The sequence below is a fragment of the Astatotilapia calliptera genome, chromosome 17, assembly GCF_964374335.1.
Source record: "Astatotilapia calliptera chromosome 17, fAstCal68.1, whole genome shotgun sequence".
Classification (NCBI taxonomy): Eukaryota; Metazoa; Chordata; class Actinopteri; order Cichliformes; family Cichlidae; genus Astatotilapia; species Astatotilapia calliptera.
This window is the reverse complement of record NC_137438.1, coordinates 1,107,654-1,127,711: the sequence shown is the minus strand read 5'-3', so window position 1 is coordinate 1,127,711 and position 20,058 is coordinate 1,107,654. Positions and strand designations below refer to the sequence as shown.

Below are 20,058 nucleotides of genomic sequence, written 5' to 3'. Positions count from 1 at the left end.
GTGAAGAAATGGCACATTTTTGCTGAATATGCAGAAATAGATGCACACCCATACAACTTATGGTAAACTGAGCTGCCTTGTATGAACATACGTTGAAGCTGCCTCGTTCTGTTTTCTCTGAGGCTGCTGTGCCATTTGGAGCAAAGATGAATATAAAGTTTACAGCATATCTTGTCACTGGAAATTGTTTGCACTGTTTATATATTTATATTATTTACTGCAGGTATTGGTGAAAAAAGCTTTATGTTGTGAAAAACTGAAACCTGGAAATTAGAATTGTTGTGCCTTATTTTGTTGTTTTTACATATATTCCTGTTGAAAATACTAAAATTTGTGTATTTATTTATTTTTGTTTGTCTGATAGCATTTATTTAAAAAATAAATCGGACATTTCAAACAGTTACTCGCTACTTGAGTAGTAGTACTTTTTTACTCTTACTTGAGTAACTTTTTTGACGACTACTTTTCACTTTTACTTGAGTAATAATGTTTTAAAGTAATGCTACTCTTACTTGAGTACAATTTTTGGATACTCGACCCACCTCTGATTCTCTTAGTGAGAGACTATCTCTCCACCATCAGGCCGCTCAGCGACGCGTTCCGATCAAACGATCACCGGTGTCCCGTCTGCACAGCTGTTTTATACGTGAGCTGTGGGGCGTAGCCGGGCGTGCCGGAGTGTCTTAAAGAAATCTCCACACGCCATGACCAAAGGGGGTCGTACCGCGTACATATGGAATATGTAACGGTGTGGAGAGATAGTCTCTCACGAAGAGAACCAAGGTTTCACCGTAACCGTACGATCTTCAATAGATTTGATTAAAACAGGCTGGGAACAAGATTTAAATCAGTCATGGATACATGGTAAATAGCGCTTTACTAGTCCCTAAGGACTCCAAAGCACTTTACATATCCAGTCATCCACCCATTCACACACAGGTGATGGCAGCTACATTGTAGCCACAGCCACCCTGGGGCGCACTGACAGAGGCGAGGCTGCCGGACACTGGTGCCACCGGGCCCTCTGACCACCACCAGTAGGCAACGGGTGAAGTGTCTTGCCCAAGGACACAACGACCGAGACTGTCCAAGCCGGGGCTCGAACCGGCAACCTTCCGATTACAAGGCGAACTCCCAACTCTTGAGCCACGATCGCCCACATGGTACAGTTAACTGCACATCCCTATGTTCCTGCCACTGTCTTTTACAATTTAAGGTTGTGCACCGGGTCCATCTCTCCAAAGTCAAACTATCTCGTATGTATCTGAATGTGGACCCCACTTGTGATAAGTGTGGGAGTGCGGAGGCTTCCCTATCCATATGTTCTGGACGCGCCCTAGCCTTGAAGGATTCTGGAGAGATATATTTCAAACCTTGTCCCTAATTCTTGGATATTATATGGATCCTAATCCATTATTTGTGCTTTTTGGCACCACTGGGGAGGCTGATGCACGCCTGACCGTTGCACGCTCTCTTTCGCCTCCCTTGTAGGGGGCAATTCCTGAAATACTTTTCCAGCCTTCAGGTTGCAAGCCTAACTTCCAGCATTACTCAGTAAATCCTCCCCCTTCTTTTTTTCTTCTTTCTTTAGTTCTTTGTGTTTGTTTTATTTTGTTCTGCTTTGTCCTGTTGTATTTGCAATGGGATTTTTTTGTTGGGTTTTTTCTGTTTTTTGTTTGTTTCTTTCTCTACCTGGCCTGAGGGAAAGGGCTACTATGTGGTATGGGTAGGGGGTAAACTGATAAACTGATGTTGTTGAACAATTCTGTGTGTATCTGTTTTTCTTTGTTTTAATTTAATAAAAGTATCTTTGAGAGAAAATATGCTGTCCACAGACAAGCCAATGACCTTTCAAAGTCATGCATCCAAAATATGAAATTAATAATGTAATTTTCACAGTTCTTAAATAGGAAATTCTTCTAACTAGTCCTTTTGATCATTTCAGCATTTCTTGCTTTATCCATCTATCCATTCGCTTCTGCTTCTCCTTTTCAGGGTCGCAGGGGGCGTGGAGCCTATCCCAGCTGTCTTAGGGCGAGAGGCGGGGTCCACCCTGGACAGGTCGCCCGTCTGTCACAGGGCCAACACACAGACACAGACAACCATTCACAACTATGGGCAAGTTAGTGTTTCCAATTATCCAGCCCCACTAGTCAGCTAACCTTTTACATGAAGAACTTTTACTTCTTTCTACACTGTGATATTGATCATGTCCATCAGTGGGAGGAGTCACTAAATAACCAAAAGCTTATGGCTGAGAATATATATCCATGCACTCATTAACCTATTGTTTACTGCTGCTTGTGTCCACAAGCACTCAAAGAGTTTATTCATATTGACAAATAGCATATACAGCATCCTTTTAAAAAGCACGTCATGGAGGTGGACAACGGTGTCCGCATCTTCAAGTAAACTGTAAATTTGAGCTAGAAACTAAAGGCCAGTAATTGTACACAGGTTATTGAGAAGCACAAATACAAATATATATACATCATGCTGTTTACAGCTTACATGTTGGAAAAGCTGCACAGCTGTATGTTCGCAGGGGGCAGGTGCACAGGCCCAACCCTCCATGATGCCACGCTACACGTACTTGAAAAGCACAGACAATACAAGCAGAGGTTGGAAAATAGTCATAAAAAATGTACATCCTGTACAATCAGTAGGTGTCAAAAGATGACTATAACTCAACTAGCCACTCTAATTTGACCACCAGTATAGCCCCAGAGAGGGTCTGTGACAATAAGCTTGGTGATGATGCTTTAATGCTTCGGTTATTTGTTTAGCAAATACAGGAAACTTGGCTCTAGAAGACCGTCTCCTGGATCATCCAATCAAATTACATGAAACCCCGTTTATCACGTTTGTTGTTACAGGCCTTGTTGCGCTGCTGCGGTATCCCCTTGCAAATGCAGCATAGTGAAGGACGCCTTCAAAACTGTAACGACCAGACACTGCAAGAGCTTTTCCCCCCAAGCAGTCAGAGCCCTCAACTCACTACCACCAGACTGATAAACACAAACACCTTACAGTACTCACCAAAAGACTCAAACACAACACAAACTTCCACAAATGCACTACAAACCGGACCTGGGAACAATCTGCTTATTTGCACACTCAGTCACATAGTTACTGAACACATCTCAAATATATTTGCACATTTTGTCTCTTGCACGTCTTCGTCCGTTCTCGTCTAAAATATCCTGACTCATAACTTGAACCTGGTATTTAGTACCTGCTGCACAATCCACTTCATATTGTCTCTGTCCTGTCTGTTTATTCTACATGGATAAAGTTAGTAATAGTACCTTTTTATCAATCATTTGTAATTCCTAGTTTTTATCTCTTGGAGATATATCATTTATACTCTTATAAATGCACCAGGGGGACTCGGGGAGAAACAGCATCTCGATACGCTGTATACTGTGTATATTGTTGTATTGACAATAAAGTTCTTGAATCTGAAAAACTGCAATAAATCACACTGACATCAAAGAGACAACAGCCAATTCTTCACCTTCACCAGCATGCATGGAAATAGATTTATAGAACCTCCAACTAAAAGTGCAACTCCTGCTCTTAATCACAGCCTTCAGGGGAAATGACAGCGCTTTGCTTAAAGTAGCTTGCTGTATGGTCTTTTCATGACGTGACACTGCAGGTACATCGTTCTTCCTAAAAGGGGCCAAACCCAAACAGATCACCAGACAAAGCATAGCTTCATTTTTCCACAATATATTTTTAATGAGAAATACTGAAGACCTCGTCAGTCAGACCAAGTGATAAATGTAGTTTTCAGTAACTTCTGTTAAAGAAACCAGCTGACATTGTACTACATCACATCATGTCAAAGGATAGAAATGTGCTGTTAAAAATTTATTGACTCAACATCTTTAAATGTACATGTGTGGCATCAGCTAACATATATACAGACATGTTTACCATATGTTGTTTCAAAAACAGGGCACTCCTGCTCTCTTCCAAGTCAAAAGTATGTTCAGTGGAAGGTTTAGCACAGTTAACTTGAGTGTGCACCACATACACATTTGCTTTGGGCAGTTTTATGGAAATCAATGTCTACAACCTGGAACCCTGAGGTTTACTATCACATTACTCAGACAAGCAGTATGGAACAGAATGACAGACCCATTTCGGTGGTAGTTTACTGATAATAGGGCCGATACCGGCCCTGATCCGGATGGTGCGGACCAGGCATTTGGCCCTGGGGAGGGGGTCCCTGCATTCGTGGAGGTGGGGGTCCTCTTGGGGCGGGCCACATCCCAGGACTGAGCCCTCCTGGCTGGGTGAAGGGGGGACTGAGGGTACCCTGGTCTTCAGGGAACTGCTGCATGGAGTTCGGGTTATAATGATGAGGTGGTGGGGCATTAACAGGAGGGCCGCTATGCTGTGGTGGAGGTCCTGGGGGTGGGTGATTCATGTAAGGGGGTATCATGTGCGTTGGTGGAGGAGTAATAGGTGGGGGCGCTGTGGACATTGGGGGAGGAGGGGCCTGGTTGTACACCATGTGTGGTGTCCCAGAGGCCTGGGGAGGATGCTGCATTGGGTGGGTAATGGGAGGCGGCGGGGGAGGTGGGGGACCAAAATGCTGTTGAGGTGGTGCCATCATATGGTGAGAGTGCGACACTACGGGAGGCTGGCCAGGATAGTCCCCGGGGTGGTGGTGGGGTGGCTGGCCAGGGCCTGGCCCAGCAGAGAGGGGCTCGCGAGAGGAAGAGGAGTCGTCTTGAATGGGCACAGTGATGAGATTACTGTGCTTACGAGTTGTTACCGTGGCAATGCGGAATGTCTCAGGACCCAGAGAAGGAGTCGGGGGCGGGCCTTCGTGAGCGGAGGGAGGTGGCGGCTGACTGTAAGGATCGTGGCTCCCGTGCTGGAGCGGGTTGGTGAGATGGACATGGTTCTTGGGTAAGTGAGGTGGAGGCAGGCGGAAACGCTCAGATACATCAGAAGCAGGGGGCAGGTGCACGGGCTCCTGGCGGCCTGCAGAAGACTTGGCAGCCCTCATGTGGCGGTGGTTGACGTGGGCCTGGAGGTCACGCTGAGACAGGTAGGTGCGCTTGCATCCTGCTACAATGCTGCACATGTAGAGGGAACCACGTTGGCACTGTTCAATGCGCTGAACCGGGTCTGTGCAGTTATAGAGGGTCAGGCTGAAGAAACACAGACAAAGTCAAACAGCTCAGTTATTTAGTTGGACAAGTTCGCTGTTGATCTAATCAACCTATTTTTGGACTGGGGGACTTCACAGTACTCACAGACAATATGCAAACTCCACACAGCCTGTTCGTGGCTTAAACCGCAGGACCTTTTTTCATGAGACCACAGCTCCAACACCATACCGCCCCAACTGGTCAATGTGGCCCTTTCCACTGGTACCTACTCACCTCGACTCGGTTTTCCATTAGGTGGTTGTACCAGGTGCTTTTTTAGTCCCTGCTCAGCCGGGGTTGCAGTGAGCGGGGTCAATGCAAAAACCTCTGTGACCTCAGCAGATTGCATGCCACTGACTGTCCAGTCTACGGCGTCACTCGCTGAGTTAGAGGAGCAACTCCATCAGAAAAATCAAAGCTGCCATTTTTGAAACCTGCCAACATTATGAAGGCTCGTGAAAACCGACTTCATGGCCCTTAAGCCTGACAAGAAGCCACAGGCTGAGGTATACCATTGCAATTACTGAGCTGTATTTGTGTCTCAAACAAACAAAGTCAGAGTTTCGGACACATTGCTACAACAACCCTATGTACACTGAGGTGCGACTCGGTTGTAATAGAAAAAGACCAAAACACAGTCGAGTTGAGTGGAGCTGAGTAGATACCATCTCTATTAGCCCTGTCCAGGGTGTACTCTGTTCAGCCTATCACAGCCTGCATGGGCTCCAGCCTCCCTACAATCCTGAAGTGGATGCTGTAAGTGCTGCCTTTAGTTTTCCTTGCTATCAGAATGCTCAGTAGGCAGTATTTCTACGAGCTCAGCAAGTAAAATATTGGCCTAACACAAAGAACTGTCTTCAATCTGGTTGAGGAGGTAGGTGGAAAGACTTTAACTGTCAGAGAGAATGATTCAGAGTGCTTCGTGCACCTGGCAGCGTGGGTGTCAATCTACACGACTGCAGGTTTTAACAGATTATTCAGGTTCCCGTTTCACTTTTACAGGACAAAAGACTTCAGATGTTGGCTTCAGATTTTCTTGAGGTCCCATTCCTCACGTCACTAAGGCTACGTCCACACTAGCCTGGATAGATTTGAAAACGCTCCGCGTCCACACTAGTGTTTTCAGTCGTTCTCACAGAGTTGTGCGTCCACATTGAAACGTCTGAAAACGCTTACGTTCCAGTCCTGCGCATGCGTGAAGATTCGACCTGCCTCATTTCCGTCTGCCGCTTATTTACTCTCCGGCTCTTTGAAACGTGGCGGCAGAATGTCGATGAAAAGCAGCGAGTTCTTTAAATAGACTAACGATGACGTGGAGTCGTTGCTGTGAGTAACACAAAAGTACAAAGTTGCAAAAGCGAGTGAGAGTTAAAGAATTTGAAGAAAAGCTCTCTGAAGCATCTACAGACTGATATTCATCTTTAACAGGGCTGTCAAACAGAACAGCTGCTGTATAATACCCTCCGCTATCTGTGTTTAATTGGTCACATGACTGCATCACATGACTAACACTACAGCTGGGAAATATAACGATAACGATATGTGTTGCGAAATAACTTTTTCTCGATAGAAAAATTAAACTATCGCGATAGGCCTCGCCGCTCTTGTCCTCTTAAAAAAAAAAAACAAAAAAAAACAGCCAATCCAAATTACGTAGCGCAGAGCCGAACCAATCACAGCCGCAGCATCACGTCACGTGACTTGTTACGTACAGCACAAGTGCCAAGCCGCACATGTGTATTTGTTTGGGAAGCAGCCAGCCACCGTGCCGCCCGGGTAACGGAGGAAATGAGTGCGCCGACTAGAAACATCAACCGAGCGTGACCGAAGGTTACCGAAGAGAAAACAGATGATGGTTCCAACGCCGGAGAGATTGTCGAACGGAAGAGCCAAAGAAGTTCCGTAGTGTGAAGGTATTTCTGCTATTTCAAGTCTGACAAAAACAGAGTAGCTGCACTGTAAATGTGCCGAAAGCAAGTCTGGAAATACAATAAAGCGGTGCAGCTCAGTCTCTGACTGGAAGCACTGATTCGTCATTCGGCTTTTGTCAGACTGAAGTAACTGTTACAACTGTTTGAAAAGCTCAGCTATACAACAAGGAGAGATTGAGAATTTCCTTTTAGTTCTCAGTTTATTTGATGTTGACAAAAGTTAGTCAGTTTTGTCTGTTCTTCTGTAAAACAAACTAAGATTTATTTTTAGAATTAATATTTTGTTTCTAAGTGGAATTGACAGTTTAGTCTGTTTCGTTTGTTCTATTTTGAAACTTAAACGCTTTAGCGGCTGCCTTTTGTGTAGTTTGCAATATTTGCCTTTATTTATCTGAAAAAGTCTCATGTTCCTTAAGTACATCTACCCTGTTGAACTTATTATGGGAAATAAATATTTAAATAAAAACAAGCTGCTGATTATTTCACATTTTACTTGTGAGCAACGGCACATTTAAATCTTACAAATATAGTTATTTGGCTGATATCGTGATAGATATCGTTATTGCCTGAAATGAAAAAAACATATCGTGATATGAAAAAATCTCATATCGCCCAGCTCTAACACGCATCATCGTTTTTGAAAGTCTGTTTTCGCTGTCCACACTGCGACGCAAAAGCACCGTTTTCAAATGTGTGCGTTTTCGAAAGCGTTTTGAATACGCTGCGTTTTCCTTGAGCAAAACCGCCGTTTCAGTGTTGACGGGAGGCCAAAACGGAAAGAAAACGATGCGTTTTCAAACAAAAACACATTAGTGTGGCCGGAGCCTAAATCAGGGACATCTTAGTGGCTTTATACTGTAGTGATTTTATGCCCCTGCTGCTCAAAGTACTTGCAGGAGTCGACTTTTCTGGCATCCAGCCATCCTTATTTTACCCTCATTGCCATGTACCAAAGTTAAATAGTCTCACCCTGGGCACATCTTCTCTCCTTTCTTCTCATGAAGTAGAGCACAGTCATAACAGAAAACATGTTTGCAGGGAATCTGAGGAGTCAAATTGGCAAGAGTTAGACAGTAACATGACTCTGAGATGTTGTGCAGAGACACAGCAATAAAACATGTACCATCCGTCCATACAGCTGAATAGGGAGACCGCATTTGTCACAGAAGTGAATCGGAACGTCATCCTTTTCTCCAATCAAGTTTAACTGTTGAAATAAGAGGACACAAAAATATGACACGCATGTAATGACCACTAAAACCAGATCATTGTATACTTTTTCTTTAATTCCAATACTACACGTCTTACTGGCGTGCCAGATGCTGGTAATGATGCTACTTAATCATTAATATTGTTTCCCCTCACACAGCAGACGTACCTTATAGTCCCAGAACAACGGTTGTGGAAATCTCCTCTGACTTGCAAACACATCACCAGCTTTAGTTCCACAGTCAAACCTGTCCTCTTGCTTAAAGCCAAAGTTATCTGTAGTAGAAAGAAAAAAAGTAGCATTAATAAAACAGTATTTAAAAAAACCTGACACTTTTCCCAAAGAGGAGGGCAAGAACATAGCACAGTGTCACTATCCAAAGGAGCTTAAAATATTCTGTGTGTATAAGACAATTACATGTACATGGAAACTAAAATGAAAGGTACAAATAAAATCTAAAACGCTTACTTGATGCTGTCCTCATCATCGACTTCATGATTACTTTGTTAAAAAAAGAAAAAAAGAATCAGCATCGGTATGGCAACAACAGAAACTTCACATAAATAACATTTAATAACATCTAAACTGAATTTATGAGGAAAATAATAAAAAGGACATCCATCTTCTGTACTGTGTGCAAGTGCCGCAGTTAATCCTTAAACAGCATGATGACATATGGCAGTAGGCTGTCACAGTGCTACTGTGTGCCAACGTATTATGATTCCAGACTGGATGACTGTAAAAGCATCAATAATACAAGTGTTACACTTTCTGTTAAACTGATACTGTTATGATGTATTGTAATTGATACGCCACGACAGGTCAGGCCAAGAATAAATGACGGCTGTGAGCGACAGAGACAGCTGTACAAAAGTACAACAACATACAAAAATGCTTGGGATCCTTTTTTTGAGTATTTTGTATCAAGTCCAAATAACAAAGATGAGCCAGCAAATATGGATGAACTGTGAGCTCTATCTGCCCAAAGAAACGTTCAAACTACCACTGCAAGTGTCACTGCACAACAACTGGTAAAGAAAGATGCCCACATGTCAACCTGTAAGTCTGTTGCTACCACTGGCACATCATCTCTGTTCAGCCCACGAGTACGTCGCTGATACCTGTGTAACACGTCATCGAGTCTACAATGACTCCTACCACCAGAAGAAAAAATGAACGTTTTTTCTCCCTCCACAGAGATACTTAATATACTGCATGGTGGCTCCGTTGTGTAATGTTTTTTACATTTGCCTAACTTGTGAAACATTCGTGGTTCAGGGCAGGAGGAGAGACAAAGCACACTGTGGGCAGCCAAATCAAGTGTGCAGCCCAACCCACTGGAGTGGGGATGAAAGAAACGTCTACTCCATATCCTGCACATATATCCCAGTGAAATGTGACAATGATATGAAAAAGGAACATCTCAAAATAGGGCTGTGCGATATGACCAAAATCTCATCTCCCGATATCAGACATCTATCGTCCGATAACGATATAAATCACAAAAATGTTACATTTTCTGTAAAGTCTGTGAATCTCGGGCAGCTCGACTTGGTGAAGTGTTTCCTGCCTGTTCTAACGTTTGAGTCTAAGGTTTATTTTTTAGCACTTTGGCGGCTCTTTTTTTACTTCTCATCCGTAAATACTCTGCATCTTTCACGTGATTCAGTTTATTTTGAAAAGTCTCAACAGGATCTTGAGCTTTATTGTGAAAGGTTTATGTGGAACATAAACAAGCGGACACGCATATAAAAACAGGCGCTTGTCCATCCGTAGTGTGGTTATATTAAATATAAGAGAAATAGAGAACTTTAAGAAATTAATAATAACTACAGCGACCATCAGAACCATGAAAAAATATTGCTGTAAACAGTTTATTTTGCGACACCACGAAACAAACGACAGCGTAAAATGAAACAATAGATGTTTATATATCGTCATATATATCGTTATATCAAACAGCCCTATCTCAAAACTTATATTGCAGAAAAGGAACTCCATTATTTTGAAAAGAGGAAAGGTTGACCTTTACAAACACCAGCTGAAAGACACCAACAACAATGCATTAGCTACTTTAAAAACTAACCAACAAAGAGTTGAATATCATTAAGCATGCTATGTTTATATACTTTACAGGCAAACGTACTAGGCTACCTACATATTATAGCTGCTCAGCTGGTGTGAATGGAACTCTGCATTGGCAATTTTTACAAACCATGCACCTTGGCACTGCTTTGTAGCTTTATGTGGGCTGCAAATGTAAGAAACATTTCATGAATTGACTTATTTCAACTGCCACAATATTTTACAGCTCCACTCTTGAATTCAGTGAATGACCCATGTTTGTAAAGGCAGCCAGCTATTCAAATTTATATACAGTGGCAATAGGATTGAAAAAGTTTTGATTAAGAGGTGTGGCCCAATACTTTTGCCTATACAGTGTGACATCATAAAAACATTAGTGCTAATGAGCATTTTGTACCACATAGTGTGCCTACCATCTTCTCCAGGCTCACTTTTACAAGTTCTGCTGACAGGTCTCTGGGGGCGCTGCTGAGGTTTGCTCCTTATTGGCTGCTTGGACAGAAGTTTGATGGGGATTCGTCTGCGAACATCCGGGCCTCCCAAACTCCCAGAGCCATCGCTTCCTTGAAGATCATTGTCTGTGGAAGAAAAAGAGTATATCAACTGAAACAGACTGCTATATGTTCTGCGCTGTACATTGGACAGTTACAGAGTTAGTGAGGGATACCTCATGTGGTGGACTCAAGAGCCACACCAAAATTTAACAGTTACACATATCCATCTACAAAGAGTTGTTTTTAAAGCCTTTAGGACGTCACTGGATTGTGACAGTGCTTGTAACAGAGTCCCTTGCCTGTTTACATTGGTTACATAGATTACAAATAATTTCATTCTGGAATTAGACTTTATGGTGAAACTCAGTGACTCATAGGTTAAACAGGATGCTTCTTTTTGGGTTCCACAGTAGATCATCTGCCTCCGTCTCATCCAATCCCCATCTTCTATCACACCAACCTCTGCCTGGCAGCTCCATCTTCTGTCCCAGCCTTGCCTTTGTCTCCAAACTGCTCAATATGAGACATCTAATGCTGTACGTGTTGGTCACTCCCAATGAAAATGTTAACATCTTTAGTGGACTACCATCTTGTAACTCTTCCTTTCACTCGCGCCATTATTATTCAGTAACAAATCATCTTTGACACTCATCTCTACCCTGCATGGACTCTTTGCCATTCTTGTGTATTGCCCGTTGCTTTGGATGGCTGACCCCAAATATACAACTCATCCACCTTCATTACGTATACTCATCTTCACCTTTCCACACGCTTCATTCACACACAACCTTTCCAGGCGTGATACCTTCCACCTGCACCCACTCTCACAATGTCGCCTACGACACAGAAACTTGTACCTGTCCCTTAGCAAAGCCACAACAAGCGAGGAGGAGCTCAGAGCCGCAGATATTTATAGTTGGCAATGGTTTATCACTTTAGTGACACTGCAGTAATATAAACAATTGGAAATTAGATTAACAACGTTAGCGTTTCGCCCTTAATACTATCAGCAAAAAAGGGCTCGTGTATGTGGGTTAACAGTCAAGAGACTCGTTATAAGATAGTTTCTTTATACAGCTAAGTGGTTAGCATATGCTAACAATCAAGCCGCATTCGCGCCCCAACTAAATCGCAGCTAGCCGTAAACCCACTAACATGTGAGAATATATAGTTTGCAGTTGAGTTTAATAATTGCATAAACTCTGGTGGAACATTTCGTGTAACCCTCCAGACCAACTTAGGGCGTAACGTTAACTTTTGGCGAGAAGTACTCAAGCCTTTTTTGGCTAGCCCGCACCATTCAAGCTTTAATGTTCCCCTGGGAGATTACGGGTTAGCTTAGCAAAACCACTTTCCACGAGGGGGCTTTGTAGTCACGTTAGCTCTTAGAGCTGGTATGAAAACGGCTACGCAGGTTAAAAAATATATAGCATGAATAACAAGTTTTGCTAACGTCTCGGCCCTACTTTGCATTTTGCTTACCGCTTTGGTCCATGATCCAACGAGTGATCGCAATGCATTGTGGGATACGAGAAACTGACGAGGAGAGGAGGTGAAGTGAAAGGGAAGGAATGAGGATAGGAAAGAAGGAAGCGAAAGAAGGACGACGCAAACAGGGTTAAAAAATTAAGAGCTAAAAATAAACTGTAGTTAGTTCACGTTAAAACCAACAAAGAAAAACAGCCGCGCGTTTATTATGCCCGTGTACAGTTGGCCTAAATGGCTGGGTAACAATACTGAAAGTAAAGACAGGACGTCGTTGTGATATTTAACAGAAACGATCGTCCATTTGTTTTCTGTATCGACGCAGTTCCTCCTTTACGTTTTACGCTACTACCTGCCACAGGTCACATCCTGTCAGTCATGAGAGTGACTGGAAAATCTGAAGGCTTGGACTTTCTATCATATTTCATAAACATGTTGCTGTAAAGTTCAGGTTATTATTTATCCACTATTTACATTGTTTTAGCAGAAAAAAAGCTAATTGTATCCTTTGCTTAGGCTGCTGCCCCCGCGACCCGGCCCCGGACAAAGCGGATGAAGATGGATGGATGGATGGATGTATGTATGTATCCTTAATAAAAAAATATCTGCTGCCATAGTTTAAACACTTGTTAGATCATCCAACATGTGCTATCCATGCATATTTACTTAGAATGAAGCTTGTTTCACAGCTGAACTAATTCACATTGTTTCATAGAGTTTCTAATACATACTTTGTCTAAAATGAATGTCATCAAACACAGAAAGAAGGTTGCATTTTGACTTTCATTGTAAACTGCTGCACACTCAGGCAAAAGTCCTGAGTCTGCCCATATGGGTTTTATTTTGCTAGTAAGTAAAATAAAAGTAAGTAAAATTGTATTTGTATAGCACCTTTCAAGATAAAATCACAAAGTGTTTCACAGAAGCTAGAACATAAAACAACATCAACCAAAGGCAAGTTTAAAAAGAAGGGTTTTAACTGTTTTTTAAAAGAACTGACAGAGTCTACAGATCTGAGTGGAGGGGGTGTCAGAGTCTGGGAGCCACAGAAACAAAAGCTCTGTCACCTTTTGTTTTTAATCTAGTGTGCTGGACAACCAGCAAGCCCTCAGGGACCTGCTGGGAATATCAGGATGAGGAAGATCACTGCTGTAAATTGGAGCCAGTCCATGCAGTCCTGAGGGTCAGGATTATATTATGGGGAAACTGGAAGCCTTGGTCAACAGCCTTGCAGCAGCATTTTGAACACCCTGCACACGTTCCAAGGAGGCATGAATCTGCTTAACATGAATATCCAAGGACAGAGCTGTAACACCAATCTTCCTAATAGAAGATTAAACAAAAGCGAGGGGGCCTAAATGTTTTAATACCAAAGGTACAAATTTATCAGGAGCAAAGACAAGGACTTCAGATTTCTCAGCATTAAGTTGAAGATAATCTTCTGCATTCCAACCTCTGATAGAATCTAAGCATCTCTGCAAGATTAGAAGTTTAGAAACATCATGTGGCTTAAAGCAGATATATAGCTGAAAATCATCTGCATAGCAATGATACGAAATGTCCTTAAAAGTGCTGAGAAGTTCCTGAAGAGGGAGTAAATATAACAAAAACAGTACAGGTCCCAGGACAGAACCTGTGGCACACCAAGAGAGGTGAGAGAGGACCTGAGCTTGGAGGAAGCCACAGAGAAGGATCACATAGATTTAAACCACTCCAAGGCCGTTCCTGATATACCCACCCAGTGTTTTAGTCTATCTAACAGAATATGATGGTCGACAGTATCGAAGGCAGAGGTCGGGTCCAACAACAGTAGAGCAGTGCACTCAGCATCATAATTCATCAGTATATCACTGGACACTCTAAGAAGTGCAGTTTCAGTGGAATGAGCTCTACGTAAACCAGATTGGAAATGATCAAGAATGTTATGTTGATCAAGAACCGCTGTGAGTTGCTTGGCCACAACATTCTCTAAAATCTTGGCGATAAATGGTAATTTTGAGATAGGTCTATAGTTGATAAACAGAGAAGCATCAAGTTTTACAAAAAACAGGCACCTGACCAGAAAGCAGAGAGGCGTTGATGATTGTAAGCACACTAGGACCAGTGGACTGAAAGACCTTTCTAAACAAAGGTCCAGATAAAACATCAAGAGGGCAGGAGGACGGGTTCATTGAATCAACTAATTTGACCAGCTCAGGTAAGGACACTCAGATAAAGTCAATGGTTAAGCCTAAAGAAAAAACGAGGTGTGTGTCCTTGGGCATGTGTGGGGCCAGACACATGCTGTGTAAAATGAAAGTAGTAGAGAGTACAGATTGTACAATTCTGAAAACCTTGCAAGTCAGTATCAGGTATGAGCACCTTCTTCAGCACAGGCTGTTGCTCTTTTAAGCAGTTTTCTTGTCCAGGAAGATCATGGATCTTATTTTATTTCAGACATAATTAGTCCATGTCATTAAAATAAAGGAAAAGCACTCTTCTGTGAATGTTGGCCACTTTTTGTTCCATTCTCTAACAAGATAGTCTCAGGCTGCTTCGATAATGTTGATTTCTTGGGAGGTAAATCTAACAGTGCCATTGTGCATGTCTCAGGTGCACTGGAAGCAAAACGTAAATAAACGAAGTGAGACTCCGAACTGCAGCCATGGTACACTACAAAGCAGAAAACCCGACTGGTGTCAAGTCTTTATTGTGCATTTTCCACCGATTGTTTTAAAATTACAGAATGATCTTGCCTGTAAATGTTTATTAGTTAAAATGCAATTAAATATAAACGGCACTCTTCAGACAGCAGGTTTATAGCTGCAGGTTTTGAAATAATATGTATCTCATGTGAAAACGAGGACAGTTTGATGTGTGATAGCAGCGTTGCATCACTCAGCGCTTTAAGATGTTTTGGAGAGCTCGGTGCACGGTCTCAAGTCGAGGCACGTCCCCGACGCGCGTGCCCGCAACCATGTCGCCATTTTGATTCGAAAAATATGACTGAGTTTTTCCTGCTTTGCGTGCTAAACTTAGCCCCGCGTTTGAATTACTTTGTGTGCGAGTACGTATCATACACTTTGCATTTGAAATAACTCGGATTGTTATTAACACCACGTAGTCATTCACGCGGGGGAACAGTTTATTTTGTAGTCTTCTTAGCCACATTTGACTATCGTTAGCTAAGTTGAGCTAGCTAACGGCGGTCTGTGCTGTCGCAGACTGACCCCTTCTTCAAAACAAATCACTATTCGCTCACAGGCTAACGTATGTTAGCTCATACGGCTAGCTAACAGTAGCTGGACAGCTAGTGATTTAGTAGCTGGCTGCTTAACGAAAAACAGCAACAACTCGGATCACACGGAATTACTCGCAGCGGACATTCAACCAAAGGTACGTTTTAACCGGGAATTCTTATCGTGAGTTTGAGCGTAGAGCTAATCTTAACCCTGCTGCTGCAGCAGCGACAAAGTTAAACCCAAGTTAGAGAGCTATTTAAGTTGGCCGCTCAGTACACGTTAACCGTTGGTAGCTAATTAGCTTATGTGCTAATCAGAGAAAAGGAGGAACTAACCTTAGCTGAGTTGTTCCCCAACTTTAGAAGTTGGTGTCTAAATATCGTGAATTAACACTGATCGAGATACCAGTGCTGGTCTATCGGCTAACTTCGCACAAGGACTCAGTAATGGCTGTTGGATTACTTAATCGATGTTAATGTAACATAGTCGTTAACTGTTAATGTTTAGTCCCGTCGACGTTAACAGAACTCAATTTCTGACCGATACGTCTCTTTAAATGCTGCATGTGTTTTTTATAGCTCGGTAACTAAAGAGCCAACGTTACTTTAGGGGTGTTCGGAGTCGGCTGAGGCCAGCAACGCAGACTTACTGAGCTGGAAGTAACTACACACTCTGTAGGTGAAGTGGTAGTTTTATCTTTCATGTTGGAGTTACTGGTGACTTCAGCAGTGTATGTGCTGTAGCATCGATCCCATGTTAGTCTGGTATCATTTGGGCATTTGTGCCCTCCTCTGGAGTTAAAGTAAACAGAAATCTGAGCCCCCACCGTCAGTCAGTTGATGTGCATGTTGATCATGCCAGTGCTGTGGAAGCTCAGCTTACATGTCTTCAGTTACACACCAGTGTCTCTTATTGTCAAACAAGCTTAAGAAATCACTTCAGTTACAACAGTTTATAAAGTGTGACGCGTTACCAAATCCCCATCATGTGATCAAAGTCTGAAGCCATATCATGGTTGATGGCTGACAAAGGTACTCCATAATGTTAACTTAAAATATTTTGGGACCATCGCCTGTCTTAGATATGTCTGGTCAACGTAAAACATTTTTTACAGCTTCAGTGCTTTAAAATGCAATTAAGCAGCAAACTGCAAAAACTGCAGCTTCTGTTTGCCCTCTGAAGTGTGCGGATTGGTTAATCATTTGGTAGCTGGTGTCACAAGGTTTCTAGTACAACCCAGTGAACACTGGTTCGCTATCAGCTGGACTGTTATTTACATTCACAGTGAGTAAAAGGAGAGTTCATGGCAACAGACAGGTGGGATTCCCTTTCGCTTGATTGTACAGCTTTTTTTAACTCTCCTAATTACAGGCTGCTGTTGGCTCGCATTATCCACATGTGTGCCCTTTGTGTGCCATTGTTCCTTTTTTTTCCATCATCTCTTACATGTGCCAGAAGACTGTTTTTGTTGAGGTTGCCTCTGGTTTGTTCTATTTTGGATGTAAAGTCAAGCATTTGCTTTCCTGCTCGGTGTCCACAGGGAGCATTCAGCGGGTTATTATTGCGCTTGTGTACTCTGTAAATGCATGCCAGATGGACGCTGCTGCTGCATGTGCAAAGATCCTCCTCAGGAAAATGGGAAAAGAAAAAAGGGGAAGCACTTTGATTTCCTCCTGTAGTTTTACTTCCATGGTCAACAGTTAGATCTGTTGCACTGCCCGCTGAGACACTTTGGCTTTGACAAAGTCAGCAGATGTAGCTGTTTCGTGTCTCTGCTGGTGTGTTAGGTTGTCTAGATTAGCTACCACAGTAACTGCATGGGGGAAAAACAAAACAAACAGCCTGGTCACAAAAGCATTTTGTACTTTATTATTACTTTTCTCTTTTTTAACGGATTCTAACAATATGTTACATTGAGCTGTTACACCAGAGAAGAGGGGGAAGTTGACCTAAGCAGTCAATGTGTAGAGTAATGAGCTTGCACATAGCATTTGTACAAGGTGTTACCCTGTCATATATAGAAAGTCAAAGTGGTGGATTGCCAGATAGCCATGGAGAAGTCTTCAAATAACGAGGTCAACTGTGGTACAAGTAGAGCTGGGCGAGATGGAAAATAATCTTATAACAATATCTCACGCTGTTCCCTGTCAGTTGGTATTGATATAAATCACTATTTATGCTCAACGTAAAGCTTAAAGCCTTCTTTTTACTCTTGGTGATAATATAGGATTCATTTTAGTTTAAATATTAGTCATTTTCTCTCAGAAGTTGAACGTAATAACAACTTTATACAGCAATATTTTAGCTAACATAAGTATCTAATAAACTTAATTGTAATTCTCACTGGTCAAAAGCAAAAGAGATACGGTAACTCACTTCTTCAGTTCAAATAAATAATGTCTCGTGTTTATATTGAGAAACGTCTTTACTTGGAAAAAGTCAGTTTTGAGTGAAAAAACACTTTCAGGAAGCTCCAACGTGAAGAAAGGCTAACTTTGTAGCTGCTGCCAGACGCCACAATTTGTTTTACGCAGTCAAAATAAAATATGCAGATGAACCGTTAAATTAGTCTGATATGATGTTTAATTCAGGCAGCTTGTTACCAACCGCCCTGCTTTATATGGCAGTGATACCTGTAACAAGAAGGAGTGAGTATAAAGGGGGGCAAGGGGTGTACTAGACCATATTTATGTCAAGGCTTCAGTGAAACATATTGTATTACATATATATTTGTTTTTTTCTAAGACAGTAAAAGTACACATGGGTGACTGACTTGGGTCTTTTAGGCAGGACACTGAAGTTAATATGTTCTATGATGTGTTAACATCAGTCATTAACATTTTTACCGTTCAGTTGTATTTTATTTATATAGAGCCAACAACAGTTGCTCAAGGTGCGAAAACGCCATCAGAACGTCTGTTTTTTTAGAGCAGGAAATGTTGCATCCAACGTCGGGGCAAACCTCAGAGAATCCTGATATTCTTGCTTTTCTTCATTGCATGTGTTTCTTTCACACATGCACACTCATTCACTAGCCCACTTACACAAAATGCCCTCCAAGAAGGGTAGAGGCAGTTTTACTTCGTGCCTTAGGTTTCAGTAGTTTGTGTGACTTACTTACTGTACTTTTGATTATTTATTCTTTAAAGAGAATAAGTTTTTTATGGCAGGTGCGTGCAGTGCGAGCACTTACCTGCCTGCGCAGACGTTGTGTGCAGTCAGAATATTAAAAACTTTGGTTTCCATTATAAAAAACTACAGTGGGGTTTTTTGTCTTTTGAACACGATACATGATGTAAATTATTATTATGTATTATTTCTCATTAATAAGACAAAAGTATTTCTTATCCAATTAATGGATGTAATAAGCAATAGGTTACCTGATTACTAAAAGAATTGACTCCTGGTACCTTTTGTCAGTTAATAATCAACCTTCATGTTGTGCAGGGTATGGTGAGCCTCTCAGCGACCCGTCTCCTAAAGAGGCCCGCGTTTTAAAAGGAGACCCATGCTGATAAATGCCAGGCCTCGCCACACTCTCTGTCGTCTGCACAAACACAAATGCCTGCCTGCCCGTGGGGGAGGTCTGATTAAAGATATCCACATTTCATCCACTGGTATGTGTGAACACTTTACTGTCAGGCATTTGTGTCTTTTTCTAGTTACACTATGACTGTGTTTACTTGGACCAATGTGCGTTTAAATCATGACAACGTTTTCTGTCTTAACTGATATCACCTCCATGTTACGTTAGAGCGTCAGTTACGGTCCAGGTTTGAACTTCTGCAGCCATCGACACTGCCTGATGTCTCGCAGCTTAGCACGAACACTGACAAGACCATATGTTTCTGTCTCATAAACCTATGAAAAATTCAGTGCAGGCTGTATGATGTGCTCTACATTATTGCAACATTGTGACTACAGTTGGCCAGATCTTACTTTGATCACCCGAGTCACATTAGGCCCGTGAGAGAATGCTGTTTACAGGACAGATTAAAGTTAATCCCAGAATATTACCGTTGCTGTGAACATTGTCTTTGGTATAAAAGGATAGAAGTACTAGTGCTGTACTAATCCTCTTGTTTGTTTACGTCAGCTTGGAGCCCCTGCTTCCTCATCCCAACCTTTCACTCTTAACTGTCCTACTCCTCTCTCCTCGCTCTGTCGGCCCAGGGCTGTGTCCCCCCTCCCAGCGGCCACCATGTTTTGGAAGTTTGACCTGCACACCACCTCCCACATTGACCAGCTGCTGGACAGGGAGGACGTGACGCTGAGAGAGCTGATGGAGGAGGATGACGTCCTGCAGGAGTGCAAGGCCCAAAACCGTCGGCTGCTCCTCTTCCTTTCCCAGGACCACTGCATGCAGGAGCTGGTCAGCCTCATCACCACAGAGCCACCTGCTGATCTGGAGGAGCGAAGCCGCTTTAAGTGAGAGCCCACACTGACTCTTAGAGACTGCTG

General features: G+C 42.5%; 2 protein-coding genes across 7 annotated transcripts in view; one reads left to right on the top strand and one right to left on the bottom strand.

Annotated features, from left to right (window-relative positions):
• Positions 1-3,719: 3,719 nt before the first annotated feature.
• Positions 3,720-16,049, bottom strand: cbll1 (Cbl proto-oncogene-like 1, E3 ubiquitin protein ligase). 3 transcript variants are annotated; one of them, XM_080291760.1, is made up of 7 exons: positions 15,933-16,049; positions 10,811-10,975; positions 8,781-8,813; positions 8,481-8,587; positions 8,226-8,309; positions 8,072-8,145; positions 3,720-5,171 (listed from the first exon to the last, which is right to left on the bottom strand). In XM_080291760.1, exons 3-7 carry the CDS (start codon positions 8,806-8,808, stop codon positions 4,163-4,165), a joined length of 1,302 nt encoding a protein of 433 aa, XP_080147886.1. In that variant the 5' UTR covers positions 8,809-8,813; positions 10,811-10,975; positions 15,933-16,049; the 3' UTR covers positions 3,720-4,162. The 3 variants fall into 3 exon arrangements, with proteins under 3 accessions (XP_080147886.1, XP_026001991.1, XP_080147885.1); XM_026146206.2 differs by lacking the exon at positions 15,933-16,049 and adding an exon at positions 12,374-12,507; XM_080291759.1 differs by lacking the exon at positions 15,933-16,049 and adding an exon at positions 11,352-12,323.
• Positions 12,421-20,058, top strand: part of ppp6r2a (protein phosphatase 6, regulatory subunit 2a) — a 26,317-nt gene continuing 18,679 nt past the window's right edge. For 2 of the 4 annotated variants that reach the window (XM_026146205.2, XM_026146202.2), the window contains exons 1-3: positions 15,308-15,751; positions 19,045-19,214; positions 19,771-20,025. In XM_026146205.2, coding sequence (XP_026001990.1) covers positions 19,799-20,025 — 227 coding nt within the window. In that variant the 5' untranslated portion in view covers positions 15,308-15,751; positions 19,045-19,214; positions 19,771-19,798. Of the gene's footprint in view, positions 12,509-12,892; positions 14,574-15,307; positions 15,752-19,044; positions 19,215-19,770; positions 20,026-20,058 lie in introns of those variants that run through there. The other 2 variants (XM_026146203.2, XM_026146204.2) reach the window with 2 other exon arrangements.